The sequence below is a fragment of the Ascochyta rabiei genome, chromosome 12, assembly GCF_004011695.2.
Source record: "Ascochyta rabiei chromosome 12, complete sequence".
Taxonomy (NCBI): Eukaryota; Fungi; Ascomycota; class Dothideomycetes; order Pleosporales; family Didymellaceae; genus Ascochyta; species Ascochyta rabiei.
The window spans coordinates 920430-937205 of record NC_082416.1 but is presented as its reverse complement, the minus strand read 5'-3'; the positions used below and the strand labels follow the sequence as shown (position 1 = coordinate 937205).

The 16776-nt window shown below is 51.7% G+C and overlaps 8 protein-coding genes across 9 annotated transcripts, besides 4 other annotated features; 4 read left to right on the top strand and 4 right to left on the bottom strand.

Moving 5' to 3' along the window:
* Positions 1 to 740: 740 nt before the first annotated feature.
* Positions 741 to 795: a tandem repeat.
* Positions 796 to 1263: 468 nt separating this feature from the next.
* EKO05_0007371 (uncharacterized protein) lies at positions 1264 to 1853 on the top strand (the record flags this gene model as incomplete). The annotated part of the gene is made up of 3 exons (XM_038943279.1): positions 1264 to 1299; positions 1415 to 1498; positions 1560 to 1853. The coding sequence occupies 3 exons, from the start codon at positions 1264 to 1266 to the stop codon at positions 1851 to 1853; spliced, it is 414 nt and encodes a 137-aa protein (XP_038794012.1).
* A 455-nt stretch (positions 1854 to 2308) lies between these two features.
* EKO05_0007370 (Mannosyl-oligosaccharide glucosidase) lies at positions 2309 to 4952 on the bottom strand (the record flags this gene model as incomplete). The annotated part of the gene is made up of 3 exons (XM_038943426.1): positions 2309 to 4155; positions 4233 to 4694; positions 4751 to 4952. The coding sequence occupies 3 exons, from the start codon at positions 4950 to 4952 to the stop codon at positions 2309 to 2311; spliced, it is 2511 nt and encodes an 836-aa protein (XP_038794013.1).
* A 323-nt stretch (positions 4953 to 5275) lies between these two features.
* On the top strand, positions 5276 to 6408 carry EKO05_0007369 (uncharacterized protein; the record flags this gene model as incomplete). The annotated part of the gene is made up of 3 exons (XM_038943198.1): positions 5276 to 5594; positions 5650 to 5715; positions 5765 to 6408. The coding sequence occupies 3 exons, from the start codon at positions 5276 to 5278 to the stop codon at positions 6406 to 6408; spliced, it is 1029 nt and encodes a 342-aa protein (XP_038794014.1).
* A 1126-nt stretch (positions 6409 to 7534) lies between these two features.
* Positions 7535 to 8523, bottom strand: EKO05_0007368 (uncharacterized protein; the record flags this gene model as incomplete). Its single annotated transcript, XM_038943272.1, has 4 exons — positions 7535 to 7747; positions 7813 to 7900; positions 8009 to 8265; positions 8395 to 8523. 4 exons carry the CDS (start codon positions 8521 to 8523, stop codon positions 7535 to 7537), a joined length of 687 nt encoding a protein of 228 aa, XP_038794015.1.
* Positions 7611 to 7648: a tandem repeat.
* A 797-nt stretch (positions 8524 to 9320) lies between the features above and the next one.
* On the bottom strand, positions 9321 to 9802 carry EKO05_0007367 (SUMO conjugating enzyme Hus5; the record flags this gene model as incomplete). Its single annotated transcript, XM_038943327.2, has 2 exons — positions 9321 to 9574; positions 9664 to 9802. 2 exons carry the CDS (start codon positions 9800 to 9802, stop codon positions 9321 to 9323), a joined length of 393 nt encoding a protein of 130 aa, XP_038794016.2.
* Positions 9803 to 10402: 600 nt separating this feature from the next.
* On the top strand, positions 10403 to 11450 carry EKO05_0007366 (Peroxisome chaperone and import receptor; the record flags this gene model as incomplete). Its single annotated transcript, XM_038943322.1, has 2 exons — positions 10403 to 11302; positions 11352 to 11450. 2 exons carry the CDS (start codon positions 10403 to 10405, stop codon positions 11448 to 11450), a joined length of 999 nt encoding a protein of 332 aa, XP_038794017.1.
* A 162-nt stretch (positions 11451 to 11612) lies between these two features.
* On the bottom strand, positions 11613 to 12358 carry EKO05_0007365 (uncharacterized protein; the record flags this gene model as incomplete). Its single annotated transcript, XM_038943326.1, has 2 exons — positions 11613 to 12011; positions 12065 to 12358. 2 exons carry the CDS (start codon positions 12356 to 12358, stop codon positions 11613 to 11615), a joined length of 693 nt encoding a protein of 230 aa, XP_038794018.1.
* Positions 11671 to 11689: a tandem repeat.
* A 1147-nt stretch (positions 12359 to 13505) lies between the features above and the next one.
* On the top strand, positions 13506 to 15314 carry EKO05_0007364 (uncharacterized protein; the record flags this gene model as incomplete). 2 transcript variants are annotated; one of them, XM_059637023.1, is made up of 5 exons in its annotated part: positions 13506 to 13817; positions 13878 to 14089; positions 14141 to 14319; positions 14376 to 14788; positions 14839 to 15314. In XM_059637023.1, the coding sequence occupies 5 exons, from the start codon at positions 13506 to 13508 to the stop codon at positions 14854 to 14856; spliced, it is 1134 nt and encodes a 377-aa protein (XP_059493006.1). The 2 variants fall into 2 exon arrangements, with proteins under 2 accessions (XP_059493006.1, XP_059493005.1); XM_059637022.1 differs by having other exon boundaries at positions 14376 to 14967; positions 15032 to 15314.
* Positions 15315 to 15999: 685 nt separating this feature from the next.
* Positions 16000 to 16776: part of a dispersed repeat that runs on past the window's edge.

The following is a 16776-nucleotide window of genomic DNA, read 5'->3' as shown; positions in this document are numbered from 1 at the left end:
CAGAACGGCCTTTGGGGATGGTCGTTGATGGTGCGAGCGTTGCAGTAGTGATTTGCTAAGCGGAGCATGTGGTCTGCAGACGGCCAGCAAGGATTTGGCGAGTGCACTAGGAAATCGGAGCTAGCAGGCAGCCTAGTACGTGTGCGAGCAGACGTAGAGCCAAACGCAAGTGGGGCTTGATGCTCTATAGTTGCAGAGTACAGAGAAGTGTCTACCCCGATCAAGTGCAAGTAGCAAGTGGCGATGAATTGCTTTCAGTGTGAGAGCTGCTGCACAAGAAACGCCATCAGACTGAGGCGCTGCAGTCCAGGAAGAAGTTTGCGTGGTCCTGGCGATCCGGAGCGCTAGTGAGTACGCGTGACGTTGTAGGAGCTCCATGAGTGGTAAGGCATACGGCAATCCAACGTAGTCGTCCACCCAGCGGTCGTCAAGCGTCAAGCTTGCCCTGCCTCTCGCGGGCAGCGGCAACGTGCATGCTCCCTTGCGCCCCGGGCCATTTCACGAAGGCCGAACAAGGAACCTTGGTGGTCGAGTGGTCGAGTGGTCGAGCTATCGGTCCACTCCAGTCAGTTGTCTGCTACCCATCTGCTGCATACCCCTCTCTGCGGTGCCCCAGTGCTCCTAACCACACTCTGCAAACGCACGCAAAACACTACTTGGACCACACTCGTGACTTCTTCACCTCCACTCCTTCTCCCCTTGAACGCATTGAAACACTCTGTTCTGTGTTGCTGCACTGCTCGTCTTCGTCTTCGTCTTCGTCTTCGTCTTCGTCTTCATCTTCATCTTCGTCTTGCAGCAGAGCCGTGCCCCAAGAGCAGGCGCCACCTCGGACGGTAAAGGCTTATCGCATTGTGCGCATTGAGGGGCACCCAGGGACCATCGGCCGCCCCCTTCACCTAGTCACATCTACACCACAGCTTCGACACCGAACACAAGCCCATCTCGGCATAGCCACCGGGTGCTGTTATTGTGTGTTGTGTGTCGTGTGTCGTCAGGCAGCAGCTGCCAGACACGCCCGAGCTTCTTTGACGTCCAATCGCCCGCGACGCACAATCGACTGTTCCCTGCCACGACCCTGCTGCCCAAACAGCCAACTTGCGGACGTGCTGGACCCTAGACCCTTCTTTCTGGCGACGACATTGGCAAGGTCAGAAGATAACCCACGACGCCTCCCGTCTGCCCGCAATCAACCGCGCCTCCTGCCATCCTCATCCTCATTCGCATTCCGCAGCACAGCAACACGCCAGCCCGACCGCAAAGATGAACCCCCACCAGCAGAACAAGGTGGACATTAGCGTACGTCATTGTCATTCGCGGCCCCTGCGCTGCTCTGTCGCTGCTCGCAGACGCATGGCTGCCCCTTTGGCAACCCCGTAGCCTGTGCGAACCCTAGGTCTGACACGATGCGTAGAAAATGTCGCCTGAGGAGGCCAAGCTCTTCCGCCTCTACGGCAAGCTCCCGAACAAGAAGGACCTGCTGCAGAACAAGCTCAAGGTGCGTCACGTTCCTTGCAGTTCCTGTCGCTGCGAAATGCCAAGCTGACCCAATGCCACAGGAGCGCAAGTACTTCGACAGCGGCGACTACGCCCTCTCCAAGGCCGGCAAGGCCTCAGACGCCGGCGTCACCCAGGTCGGTCGCGAGCATCCTAACCCCGAGAAGATCCCACACATAGCCCCGCCCACACCCGTCAACGGACAGCCTCCAAGCAGTGGAGACTTGAAAGCGGGCAGCCCGTCAAAGGAGGGTGGCACCTTCCTGCACCGCGAGACCAGCTTGAACCGTGAGACTTCTGCCTCTGACTTCGTCGAGAACGCAGAGCCCAAGACTCAGCAGGCTGCTCAAGTCTAAGAGAGCCTCCACACGATTGACTCGGTGTGTGCTTTGAGTCCTTGTCCCCGACACATGCGAACATAGCATCCCAAAATGTGTTTCTCGTCCTGCTTTCTTACGGCCTGGCCTGTATTGATTACAACGGATTATGGAGTCATCCGCGGCCTCTGGGCCTTCCACATGGCTCATGTCGGAAAAAAAAAGCCCCCTCTCCCTACTGGGTTACACTAAGAACCGATCCACATCGCCGAGGTGCATGCTTGTTGGGGCACGCGACCCTTCGCTTCATGTGCAATATGCTTGGTATGGATTAGGCTTGGTTGGCGCAAATGGAGTAGGGTACGAGTCACGACGAGATCTTTAAACGTAACGACTGTATGCTTTGTTGCGCATCTTGTACGACACCTTCTGTAGGTGTGAAAACAGTCAAAATTATTCGAAACATCTTTGAACCGCATTGACCTGCTCCCTTGTCACACATTCCTGTCCCCACTCCTCTTCTCCCTTCTCCAACTCCTCCACGTTCCCGCAAACCTTCTCCTCGTAACATACACAAACACCACTAGCATGACCAGAAACGCCACTGTGCCCGCACTATACCCCCGGTTCTGCACCGCCTGTTTCTTCGCCTCCTCGTATATCTCCTTGACCCTTTCCTTGACCCCTTCTCCCTGCTCCAGATCCGGCATCGCCATGATACTAACCACCAGACTCGTCCACCCCGTGAAGTGCTGCGTTCGCTGTCCATGACCACCAACAGGATCGTACTGCTCCCATGCGTAACCCGTCTGCAGCCACGAGCTGAAGACTGTGTGCACAATGTTACGACGCAGTTCAACGTACATGTCTCTGCAACGCTGTTGTTGCGGGCCCGGCGTCTTCGCGAGAGCATGGAGCTGCGTGAGGATGAGATAGTTCATGTTGATCCAGATGGGCGAGCGCCAGTAATTGTCGCCGACGCCGTACTTTTTGCTTTCCTGCGAGAGAGACTTGATGCCGTGATCGGTCCACAGGTGGTTTGGATCGCGGAGCAGGGAGAGCGTTGCGTCGAGATGAGGATGAGCAGCATCGATGAAGCCGGTCATGAAGGGAAAGAGAGAGAGGTAGCCTTTGTGGCAGACATAGGTGTGTTTGTCGTCGCGCACTACCGTGTCGCAATACACGTTTTGCTTGCTCTGCCAATGCAGAACCTCGAGATTGGTTTTGACGCCTCGGATGTGATTTTGGTAGGTAAAAGCGTCGTGCGTGGTTCCTGTGAAGAAGGCTATCTTTTCGAGCGTACGGGACATCAGACCAACCCAGCAGAGCGCGTCGAGATGCAACTCGGTCATGTCTGGAGGCTCGACGCGTGGATAGTCGTCCAAGCCACTTGGGTAGGTGGTCTCTGGCGTACGGCCTCGCCATCTGTAACCTTCATTCAGACTTGCTGACGGAACGGAGTGCGCTTCGACATCACCCGACTGAGATTTTCGCCACCATTCGTAGTGCTTCTTCAGCAGTGGGTACAGCTTCGCGATGAACTTCCTACCCGCCTCGGGTTGTAAGAGTGTAGAGCTATGACCATGATATTTCGCCTTGCCTTCAAGCATGTCGACAAATCTTGAGATTGCGAGGAACAATGTTGGCGGGTTAGCGATATGTGGATATTGCGTAGCGAGGTCGCCTGACGTGCCATGTTCAGCCTCAGTACCCAGTATCTGCTCTCTAGGTATCCAACCGTCTTTGTCCATGGTGCTCAACCAGCTATTTATAACTTCCATAGCCAAGTCAATATCCCACTCGAGTACTGGAATGAGGTGGAACCCTTCGTCCCAGAGGAAGCCTCTCGGAAAAACAGCCCGAGCGGGAGTATGCGTGAAGAGCTCGTATGGTCCCCTTGTCTCGGGCGTGGCGTGCTCCTTAGCATCCTCAGTCTTCTCCCAGAACTTCCCAGTCGTTTCGGCGTAGATGGCCTTCTTCGAAGTGTCAACTTTCGAGGTGCCCTCAAAGTAACCAATGCCGCCTAACAAATCGGCAAGCAGTTTCTCACCAAACGTAGCGTGCTGGTCGGTGTTGAATGGAGCTTTCAGCGTAAATACGCGAGAGTATGCCTTTCTGTATGCTACTACAGAATCTTGGATACTGCTGGCCATCTCCGAGGTTGTCATAGCACGCGTCGCCGTCCAAGTCGAGTAGAGCACGTCAAAGTCGAAGCTGCCGTGAACGATCATCTGCACGAAGTGCATGTTGCCTGATCCTGGCGAGTTGCGGAGCACCACGTCCATATTTCCGGCACTTGTTAAATCCTTCGACTGAACCTTCAACAAGTCCAGGAAAGTGGCTTCTTCCACGCAGGAACGTCAGCTACTGACCCAGAATGCACAGCGCACTCATTTCGGCGGGGTTGGTCGGACTCACATTTTGCCTGCCACAGTTTGTCTTCAGTGGTATTTAACGTGTGCACGATTGTACCCTCGTGTCGCCCGTTCTCCCCGACCGGTGTTGAGATGTGTATGCCGGCTGAGCCCAACCGTGGATGCTTGATTGCGAGATTCACTGCCTCGACAGACTTGTCGTCGCCACCACCAAGTTGTTCGAAAGCGTCAAGCTGGCAGTCCGCACAATTCTCCTTAGCTTCCATGCCGATATAAAAGATGACAGAGGTCTTCAAGTCTGCCGGTGCCCCATTGCGCGGCTTGCCTTTGATTCGAAGCGCCCAGTTGCCTGCACTCTGACCCTCAGACTTCTTTATGAACTCGGTCGTGATATCGATTTGGTTTCCAACGTCTTGAATGATCTGGGTACCGCCGGCGCGTACGTCGTATGTGCTCCAACCGTACATGGCCATGCCATCGCTCTGCTCTACTGCATGTCGCAGTTCTGCGATCTCAGTCAGCATTTCTTCAGCGCCTCTCTTGAAGATATCGTTCACCCACTCTTCTCCTGCTCATCTAACTTTCCCCACATCAACCCCGCCACGAGACTCTCGGGAACCCTGGGGCGAAGGCCCAGATAGAGATTGGGTCGGTAGGGTCCCCATAGCAGCGGTGCTTCGTTGGAATAGAGAGATGAGTCGGCCGTCTTCGACAGCGCAGGTGCGACAAGGGCAAGCGCTACCAAAATCGCTGGGTGATGCATGGTTCCCTGGAAGTCCGCTATGATACGGGCTGATTAGTTGGTGAAATCAAAGATTGACTACGGCAATCGTTCAGCCATGATACTTGTTGTCTGCGCATACAAGCGTCGCACAACCTAAGAAGTTTGTCGGTAGCCCTTGACCTGTGCATCCTTCTCGGCGTCAGGCGCCAGGCGCCATGCACCCCTGATTACTTCCGCTGAGGTATCGAGCACCGATTGGCCAGTCATTCTTGCGACCCTTCATCGCGGCATCGCAGCACCACAAACTCCAAAGCACCTATGATGGAGGCTGTAGAGGTGCAGCTCTGGGCTCATACCAGTCGATGTGTCTCACTATCTCCACCGTCTTGACACATCAGCACCACGGAATCCATCACGTGCAGCGGTTCTCCCCGGACAACGACGTCAGCGGTAACTCGGGCATTGCTCGAGAGGATGTCGAGCCCCCACAGTCAACCACGATTGCGCCGGAGCAAAAGCAACCCACTCACATTGACTACCAGCTGGTTCTACTCGTCCCCGGGTTTCCAACTGCCTATCTCAAACTCCAAGAACACAGAATTTGCTGGCTCATACCCGCTTTGTGTCACGCCTGCAGCACTATGCAAGAACAAGTCGACCGCTTGGTAGAGAAGACATGGGGTATGACGGGGTCTTTTGGAGCACTTTGTGACTGCATACTAACTGTAGTGTATAGAGAAGTTTCAACATGTCAGCAGATCACAGCGATTGATGGTTGGAGTTTCCGGCATTCCAGGCTCAGGTACCCTACAAAGCATTGCATCTTCAGCTGTACGACTGATTGCGCCCAGGCAAGACCACACTTGCAGCCAAAGTCTCCTACGGTCTCAATAAGAAGCATGCACAGACCTCTCCGGGGACATACAATGGCAATCCCGTCGCAGCCTTCATTCCCATGGACGGTTATCATCTATCCCGTGCGCAGCTCGACGCTATGCCTGACCCGCAAACTGCACATGCACGCCGAGGAGCTGCGTTTACATTTGATGCCGAAAAGTTTCTCGCGTTAGTGAAGAAGCTTCGAGAACCAATATTGCCGGAAACACGGACGCTGTATGCGCCTAGTTTCGATCACGCGAAGAAAGATCCAGTTGCAGATGATATTCCAATCGCACCTTCGGTTCGTATTGTCATCTTCGAAGGCAACTATTGTTCACTGAACCATGGTCCATGGAAGGAAGCGGCAGATCTTATGGATGAGCTGTGGTTCGTTGATGTAGACTTCCAAGTTGCGCGGCAACGACTGATCCATAGACACGTCAAGGCAGGGATTGCAAGGAACGAGGAGGAGGCAGCCAAAAGAGCAGATGAGAATGACTTGGTGAATGGACAAGAGATTTTAAGTTCAAGGCAAGAAGTGCATGAGGTGGTGAAGAGCAAGGAGGACCCAGAATGGGCGCCCGAACAACAGGGCGTAGGAGATGGTAGAGATTAGTTTGGACAACAAGCCACTCTGAAGCATGGGCTGTTTCCCTCGGCCTCAGAAAAAGACATCTGGCTTCATGGAAAGACAATTTCCAGAGCATAAATCGGTGCTCCTCTTACTCATTATCCTTGTTCTTGCAGAGGACCTCCTCGCTCATGTGGGAGATAGCTCTAGACAACTCGATCTACCCTGACCCATGTCCGAGCCTTGAGTTCAAAGTTCAAATACTAACCAGCATCAGAGTAATTCATGATGTGCGACAAAGCGGGCTGAAGTCGTCTTTCGTCGTTTTTCGTTCACGCGTCCTGCTAACTGACTGCTTTTCTACTGATGGGTGCCAGTGGTTCCTCAACATCATCTTGTATCGTCACACACGACCATAGTCACAGCAAATCATCGATTCTCTTTCTTCAATACCCCTTGGGATCCTAGCATCGTCTACAGCTTAGCTTTTGGTACCGAGCAGTGCTCTTGCGACCACAACAGTCCCATCTTCCTCGTCTTGCGAGAAAACTCGTGGTAGGCGCTGCCACAACTCCAGGATTTCAAACATGACTGCTGGCCTTTCAACCTATTTGCTCCGAGGCACTCAACGTCCTGGCTCGTGAACAAGCAGTCTTGAAGATGTGTTGGAATGGACGTCATCGCGAAGGACTTGGAAAATTCACTGACTGGTGCGAGCAGTGAATCAGACGATTGAGCCAGTCAAAGATGGGTTGTTGTCTTTACCGTGCACCTTGCGTGGCTTCAGGTGAGCGCATATTGAGCTGACACGTTCCTGATGAGTGAGGCGCTGCAGTACACTTCGTGGTTGATACATCAAACTCCATTATGAGAAGGCATATTATCGAGACACAAATACCGCACGGCCAGTGGCCGGACGCAATGAAACCAATGTTTGTCCCCTATGATCGCTGGGCGGCAACATGCTTATGCGCAAACACGTCAACGTTTTGTGCTGCTGGCCTTGGCTTCTCCATCATTCCTACAAATAACGATATGATACAGACTGTTTGGAGACTCATATTGTGGTTCTTAAACTCATTTTTTGTCTTCCTCAATCCAAGGCAAAAAGTGGTGAACCCGTACTTTCAAAGTGACCGAGGTCTTCAAATTCCTCCAAGGGTCACACAGTTTAGTATGGACGGTAGGCAGAGCCTCCGCGGCCACCGCGGTATCCACCACGATAGGCACCTCCTCGAGGGGCGAAGCCACCGCCGCCACCACCGTAGCCACCACCGCGACCACCGTATGGCACACCACGGCCGCCGAAGCCTCCGCGACCGCCTCTGGGACCACCTCGACCGCCTCGTGTCATTCCAGGTAGGTTGGTTCGTTTGGGAACGACCTGCAGACTACGTCAGCGCGAGTAGATTGGGGCGGCTATCATGGAGTCAAGCACTTGGGACGTACCTTCAGATTCCTGTTACGGAACTGGCTGTTGTCGAGGACAAGAGCCTCGTTGACCAGATTAGGTTCAGTGAACTCTACATACGCATACCTGCATACGCTCATTAGCGTTCCGATCTTTCTGCCAAACTCTTGCCAGGTTACGAAAGACGATGTCGTACAAGCCGACGTTCAAAGAAAACCTCCTCTTGGTACTGACCCTTTCGGATGCCCTGTGAATTTGTCGAGCAGGATGGTGACACGATTAATGCTGCCGACGCTCTGGAAGTGTGCCTGGATCTCCTCGGGGCTGGCCCCGTAGTCTACGTTGCCCACGAATACACTCCGCGAATCGACGTCTTCCTTGCTCTCGCGCATCTCGTGCCGCTCGTGGTCGAGCGACTGCTGCATCTCGCGCAGCTTCTGTGCTTCTTCCTCCATCTCCTGCACGCGGCGCCTCATGGCTGAGATCTCCTCCTGTTGCGCATTGTCAGTCTGGCGTTCTGGTGTCTGTGGCTAGCAGGCCGCGGTCCATGCATGTCGCGCAGACGTTGCGCATAGCAGGGAGTGACGGCGACCGTGCGATAATGGGAAACCGCGTCGTACCTCTTCGGTAACATCTTCTCCGCGGCGCTCATCTTCTGCGGTATCGAGCCGCTCGTCTTCCTCGCGGCGCCGCTCTTCCTCGCGGCGCTGCTCTTCCTCACGCTTCTGCTCCGTCTCAACGTCAGACATGATGGCGGGGATTCTTTTGGGCGTTTGGGCTACGTTGTGCGTTAGCAGCAGGCAGAGGGAGCCTTCGTGGTGACGGAGCGTACAAGGCTACTGTGAGCACTTTAGCGCTCTAACGCGGAAAGGAATGACTGGGGGGAGGGGTGACGAGGCAGACAACGTCCGAATTTGCTGATAAGCCCTAGCAGCTGGCGCGACAGCAATAGAGATGTAGTAGGGTCAAGCAAAAGCAGCCGAGTGAAGGCAAATGGAATGTAGCTACAACGACGTGACGCTGCCGTTGGTCGGAGCTACCAGGAAATCGCGCTAACACTAGACCGGGGTTCGCGCGATTGCCTCACTCTGCAGCCTCAACACGCGGTTTGGAAAACAGAAAACGGGAAGCTGGGGAAGTCAAGCCATGTGAGCAGATACATCTCGCAGTGCCTTGAGGCAACGTAAGCTCAAAGACTTCCATGTAGCGTGTATTGTCGGCAATGCTGATTGCAGAAGACGGGATAGTGGTGGTCAGTTCAATTCATACAGTTGCGAATCATTCGCAAAGCAAGTGTATGAGCCCAAAAGCATCTCTCTAGAGTTCCAGTGAGCCTCCATCATGTCCCAACACTCCTTAACGCCAGAAACCATGATTATAGCGTCGTCGTGTGGAATGCGTGCCAAACAAGCATCCCTCAGTGATGCACAGGCAATCCTCCTGACGCACCAATTTTTTCACTTCTCTCCCTAGCCCCTTGGTTCTTCTCTTCTCTTGGGTCCCGGCTCAAGCGGGTACATGTCCTCGATACAATCAACACGTCCTACTAAGGTGCGGGGTTCTCCTTGACGACACCGCGCACCTTCTTCTCGTAGGCCGCCCGGTCCTTCTTGAACAGGTTGAACGCATCTGCTTGTGCCGGCGATTCTGGGTTAGGCTCGTCGAGCAGTGATTGGATGCCGAGCAGGATCTCCTTGATTGTGATGGCGGGCTTCCAGCCTTCCTCTTCGTTGAGAATCGACAGACAGACGGTGCCAGACGGGTAGACGTTGGGGTGGAATAGCGGCGGTACAAATTTGCCTGCGTCATGTTAGAACGTAGTGAGCAGAGAGAGCCAGGCCCGTGGCTCTGCCGCAACTGGCGCATCGAGCTGGGAAAGGATAACGTACACTTTGGTGGCTTTGTAGGATACTCGTCGGGAAATGTGACCTCGAGCTTGAACAGGCCGCCCTCCCAGATTGTCTTCTCCTTGCCCGGCACTCCGCAGTCCCACTTCTTGAGGTCCATCATGCCATTCGCGCCGCGCATGGGTTTCGCGAAGAAGCCAAACGGGTGGTCGCGTCTCCATTGTTTCCTATGTTGCCGTCAGCATACGGGCAGGCTCCTCTTCGCGCAGAGATGGCTTGCCTCTCCTCGGACAGGCGGTTCATGCACAAAGACATGGTGTGGTCGTGAGGCTGGAATCGAGCTTGGTTGTAGATATTTTGCTCTCCGAGGTCGTGGGCGCAATGGACGTGCGACGGATCAAAAGCGCCCGTCGGCGTTGGTTTGATAAGGCGGCAAGGCAGCAAGCGTAGTGAAACTGAGAGAGGGCGGCGTCAAAGCTTGATTATCGAAGTGAAGTCGAGTCGAGTCGACGAGCGCACGTGACGTACAACTACCGAGCGTGAATCTGGCTCAGCGAGGCATCCAGGCGTTCAGGCATCCAGGCATCCCTGCCCCGCTGCGCCCCACTTGGCAGTGGCCGAGGCTGGACGTCGGCGGGTATCCGCGTATCGCGTAGAGCAGCAGCGCGTGCGTGACATGCATCTGCCTACCCAACGAACGCCCTCCGTTTGTGCGCTACTCCAAGCACGCCTGGAGTTCACCGGTGAGAGAAGACATTTGCCATTCTCAGTAGCCATAGCCATGGCGGACGCGCCAGCAAAGCACGAGGCGGAGCATGTGAACGCCGCCCCTCCACCAGCCGACATCGCACCAGACCCCGAGGAAGACGACCTTTCCGACCTGGACGACGTCCTAGACGAGTTCGCAAACACAAAGCTCGACTCGAAACCTGTCACAGCTCCCACATCATCTGCACCCAAGGCCGCACCGCAACCGCCGGTGCCCTCTTCTTCTGGTCCTGGCAGACCAGAAGACATATCGCCCGCTGAACTCCTCCTCCAAGATGAAGACGAATTCGCTAAGAAGTTGCAAGAGGAGATGGAGCAGCTGCTCGGCCAAGGCGACTTTCAGAAGCAGTTCGAAGACATCATGAAGGAAATGAACAGCGAAATGGGCGGCGACCACCTCCCAGCTCCAACAGCCTCTGAAGCCGCAGCCGCAGCGTCCTCGTCACTCAAAGACGGCACCTCCTCCAAAGCAAGCGAGCCTGCCAGCAAAGCAGACAAAAGCTTCCAAGACACCATCAAGAAGACCATGGAACGCATGCAAGAGTCAGGCGACGCAGCATCTTCGGCGGCAGCATCCTCGGCTAGCCAAGACGATATCCTCGCGCAGATGCTCAAGGAAATGGAGAGCGGAGGGCTTGGAGGTGAGGGAAGCGACGAGGATTTCAGCAAGATACTCATGGGCATGATGGAGCAGTTGACCAACAAAGAGATCTTATACGAACCTATGAAGGAGCTTGACGTCAAGTTTCCAGCTTGGATGGAAAAGAACAAAGGAAAGGTGCCGACAGAAGACCTCAAGAGGTACGAGGAGCAGCAGGTGCTGGTTAGACAGATTACAGGGCGCTTTGAGAGGAAGGGCTACAGCGATGACAACGCCAAGGACAGGGAGTATATTGTAGAGAGGATGCAGAAGGTATGCAATCCCTTGAATTTTCTCCGCCGACAAGACTGACAAACGCTAGATGCAAGCCGCCGGTTCGCCGCCGCCCGATCTTGTTGGTGACATGAATGCCGCGCAGGAAGCACTTGCAGGTATGGACGAAGGGTGTCCAACACAGTAGTCTGCTGATTTAAAGCGAATTTACCAATAGCATACACGATAAGCCATCCATGTGCTTTCACGCAGCGTACCTTGATGAGGTGCCTTACGATAGTTCCCAAGCAAACCCTATGGTACGAATCTGCATGTGAAGAAATATGTTATAAAAGGAGCGCGAGCATGTTCAACCGTCCGTCATGTCCATGTCATCTGCTTCTCCAGGTTCATAGTCAGAACGCTTTTGCTGCTGCTGCTGCTGCTTATACCCCCAATCAACACGTGTCGAACACTGCATGAAAATCGAGTCATAGTCCTCGTCATCACTGCCGTAGTGATGTGACATATCTTGACTCGGCTCCTGCTCCATTGAAGCAATCAGCTGTTGAAGCTCGAACTCCTCTTGTGCCAGTAGGTGATCCGCCTCGGTCATCTCTGGCTCGGGCTGTGGCATTACGTATGAAGACGATGACAGCATCGCGTCGCTCAAGAGTTCCTCGTCCGTCTCATGCTCCTCTGGCGGGGCTTCTTGTGCCTTTTTGCTTTCCCACCGCTTGCGCTCCGTGACGAAGTCTAACTGCTGAATCTGTATCGTGTAAGTAAACGCGTTTGGCTGAAGTCAAGTGCATTGTAGCATACTTGTTCGCCTCGGGACTCCCATCTCTTGTCCTGTCGGTTGTTCTGCACACGCTTGAAAAACATATCTCTCCGCCTTTTCGTGGCTGTGTCGCGTGTCTGTAATGCTGGAATCGCCTTATACGCGCGGGGTGATTGCGAAAAAGACTTCTCGCTGGGCTGAGATGCCATACTGAGCTCGAATAGCCCTGCGCCGGCATTCGCGGAACGTTCGCGTAATGGTGAGGATCGAACGGGTGCGTGGGTGGCGTAGTGCTGGTTCGGCATATCTGAGTAATATGTGCTCGTCAGCAGCATCGTGGTCGGTCAAACTTAATCGGGCTTTTTTAAGTGAAGACAGACTGCTCCGTGTACGTGATTGTGCCGAGTTGAAGTTTTGCACAGCTGGGATGGAAGCGATGATGCAGTCGCGCCACGAATATGGCAGGCGCGTCGGACGCGCTTTCCTTATCGATAACATCACGGGCGTGCCACTCTTTTGACCTTCTTTCCCACAGACAGTAACACTTGTGACTTGTTTTTTGTATCGACATCTGAGTGTACACGCCATTGTTACACCCATAGACATTGTCTTTCGCACTCTAAAACGTAAAAAAGTTCAGTGTTGCTGCCTTCATGTGCGTGAGGGACGCATTATTGTTGAAGAACTCGAGACCGAGATCGAGACTAGCAAGACTACGGTCATGTTCTTACCAGAGCATATCCGAGTCTTGTGCAAATAATGCAACCTATCTCTACTGACACGAGAAATATCTTGTACGCATTCTTTTGGTGTCGGATCCACGCCAGACCCACGACTGACGATACCTGAGCCAATTTAGATAGAGCATCATTTCGAAGAACTAATGTCATCACGTCAAATGATATACTATCATCTGTACAAGGTGAGAGTCTGGCTCCAGTTGAAATTATGTCTTCTCATGTATCTTACTGCTCAACTGACCCTTGAATTTCTACAACCCCCAGTCTGATCGATACATCAGTGGTGTCGTGTTGAGGGAGCGAGAGCGCCCAATACCATTCGACATTGGAACAACAGATATGCCACCGATTTGAGGCGGTGATATGAGAGAAGGAGTGATCACTCCGTACATTACCGTTACTTTGAGGTGTATCGCCGCCAAAGTACACACGTTGGCGCCCTCATCCGAGGAGCGGGATACCAGAACCAGGCGGAGGAAAAGGAATCTGATCGGCTTTGTGCAAGGTAAGTAGCGCTTGCAACCGGAGATTCTTTGTTCCGCGAGAGCCAAGTGTCCGCCAAGTCTGTGCACGATCCGTTCTATCTCTGCATAAACTGACTTTCACACCCCGAACGTAATCTACCATGGCCTTGCTTTGAACTCATCTCCATCACCTTAGGGTTGTCCCGAGGTATTACACTTTGCAAAACTTTAGTCACACTCTCTCGCCATCCATTGGATCGTTTCGATCTCCTATTCGAATGATGTCTGCATGTCATGATCGTGATAACGAAGATTACTACCGATACACCAGTGGGCGCTGGCTATGGAACGAGGATGCTCAGCTTCGCGAGCGGTATAAACGTTTTAATGTGGCTGAGCTTAAGAAGATCGCGGCTAAGACTATTGGCGCGGAGACTTGCGTATCTATGAGCAAGCTTGCGGAAGGCGGGTTCAATAAGATCTTTCGACTTGTTATGGATGATGGTACTATCGTGATTGCACGTATACCGAACCCCAATGCTGGACCTCCATTCAAGACAACCGCGTCTGAAGTCGCTACTATGGATTTTGTAAGTTGGCTCATCCATTGTAATCTCAAGTTGCCTAAGCTGATACGATCGTACTGCCAGGCTCGGACTGTCCTCGAAATCCCCGTGCCGAAGGTCTTGTCTTGGAGTGGCGAGGCTGAAAACCCTGTAGAATCAGAGTACATTCTGATGGAAGAGGCTACTGGTAACCAGCTCGGTGAGATTTGGGATGAGATGGAGCTTCACGACAAGCTAAAGGTTGTGGACGATATTGTCGCTTTCGAGAGAAAATTTTCATCTATATCATTTACTCGGTCTGTTTCTCTAGACTGATGTATTCGTACTGGCATAGTTAACAGAGACAGTTACGGAAATCTTTACTTCGCGGATGACGCTTTCCCAGGTTGCGAAAAAGCCGAAGTCGTTGGTAGCCTATCACAACTACTAAAAGATATGGCGGAGACTCGATTTGTGATAGGTCCAGTCGTTGATCGAGGTTTCTGGCACCGAGAACGAGCAGCTATGGATCTTGATCGTGGCCCGTGTGAGTTGAACTGTATACAAACCGTAAACCACAAGCTTACTAACACTGTTTCATAGGGAAGCGGGGTCAAGATTACCTAAAAGCAATTGCCCAACGAGAAATTGCCTGGATAGGCAGCCACGCCGCTCCAAAGCCGTCGAATTGTCTTATGGCAACATCTGAAGCGCAACGAACCCCAGATACTCACATAGCCCTTTACAGGAAGTTTATGGACGTGATTGAATACCTTTTGCCTGAAGGAGATCACATCAGACCTACCCTATGGCATTGGGATATTCATGCCCCTAACATATTCGTTCACAAAGATCGTGTTACTAGTCTTATTGACTGGCAGGATACATGGGTTGGGCCTTTGTTCCTCCAGGCACAACATCCACGGCTTGTAGATTACAACGGAGAGCTTATGCTAAAGCTACCTGAAAGCTACAATGCCCTGGAAGAAGAGGAGAAAATGCGTGTTCGGACCCAGGTTAAGAAGTCGATTGTCTTGTGGACCTACGAAACTGAGACTAAGAACAGGAATTCAGTCCTCTATAACATCTGGCATATAAGTCAAGCGCGTACAAGGCGCAATACTGTAGACTTTTCTGCTAACACGTGGGATAGTGACATTATTCCCTTCAGACAATGTCTTATTCGCATAGCACGGTATGTTTAGCCTAATACCTACAACCTTAAGCCAATGCCAGCCGCTAATAAATAAGAGTTACAGTCACTGGAACGAGATTAACGCTGAGATCCCTTGTCCAATAGAATTCACTGATAAGGAGCTAAAAGCACATCTCTTGGATGGGGAAGGCTGGAATGAGAATGCAGATTTCTGGGACTCGCTCCAAGGGTTTGTACATCGCGATGGATGGACGTCAAACAAAAATTATGAGCAGGCACTTAAAATGTTTGCGCAGCTTAGAGACGAGGGTTTACAGAGCTTGAGTGGCGAGGAGCGACTGTCATTTGAGGAAAGCACACGCTGGGCTGTAAGAAAGCCTGCATAGATCCCAAATATTTAATTGATACAACCTGAACCAGACTTTTTGAAAATAAAACAGATCTCAATTAGGTACAACTACTTGATTGTTACACAAAAGCCATAACGAGGCCGACGGGGCAAGAGGGTCAATGTTAGAACTGTCGGTTTACAGGAGTAGTGAGAGTATCCCGAGCACCCGAAAGAAAAATCGTCCCACGACACCGTGCGTCCCGGCACGCTTGAATTGACACTAGTCGACGTTTGCGACAGTTAACTTCGAGCAGGATAAAGGTGGTAAATGTGGGTTGTTGCATAGAAACATGAAGGTGATGGCGGTGTCTCAGCCCTATGATAAGATGTGTTGGACGATCGAACTACTGAAGCATCCTGCCTAGCCTTACTAGGTAGTTTTAGGAAAGCTTGGGCTCGTTTCTACCGCGAGCGAGGCATAGAGTTCTCCTCTAGATCTTCTGGCTTGTTTAGTACCTTAAAGAAATACAAGCAAACACATCTTTTTTTTAATTTGTATTAGAAGATTCCGACAGCAGGAGAGCTCACGCTGTGACTTTTCTTAAGAAGCCCTGCCTGGACAAAGAAAGGAGCCGAAACTCGCAATACTGCATTTGAATGCAAAGCCTAAGTGTGTGAACTGTGCGGGATGTAGTCATGTAAGGCTGATTGCTGGACCAGAAGTTTAGATGATTCTACATTGGAGGGGTTTAGATGATCGGTTTTTCCGTGACAGATAGCTGTTTCTGTCAATAAGTCAGCAGGGTGGCGTAAGACTAGTCAGGGGGCCCAACTAGACAGTCTGTTCTAAGTTAGATGAGACGAAAACGACGCTACCCTCTTAGCGTACAAATACAAGTTTATAATAAACTTAGAGTAAACTTATAAGGTAAACTAGATTTTTTGCTGTAAGCTAATTAGTTACTAGAGTTAAAAGATAGGTAACCTGCTAGGTTTATAAACCTATAGCTAACAGCTTAACCCTAGCACTCTTGCGTAGGTAGCTAAGCAGGCTTCTAAAATTAAGGCCTCTGCCGCAGAAGTAGCTGTTGACAACAGCCTGTTGTTAACCCCTAGTTACTATTACTGGTAACACCGTCTTATCTACCTATATTATTATTAATAGCTGTTAACTATAACGTCTTATTAGCCTTAACTTCTATCTACTTTACTATTAAATAAGTCCTTAAAGCTAGGCATTATATTACAGTAGCATTATTAAACTAGCTATATAGAAGTAGTAGTATACTACCTAATAACAGTAGACCTAAGGACAGTTAAGGTAGGACTTAACCTAAGCGTATAAGTTTGCTAGAGAAGTAAGTGCTTATAGAGATAGCTGCAACGTCTTATATATAAAAGTTGCACCTATAAGATAAAAGTAACTTCAATTAATTTATCTAGAGGATGTTTATAACAGATAATTGTAATATATTAGAGATAGTAATAATAAAGTTTTTTAACATTGTAATAGGTAA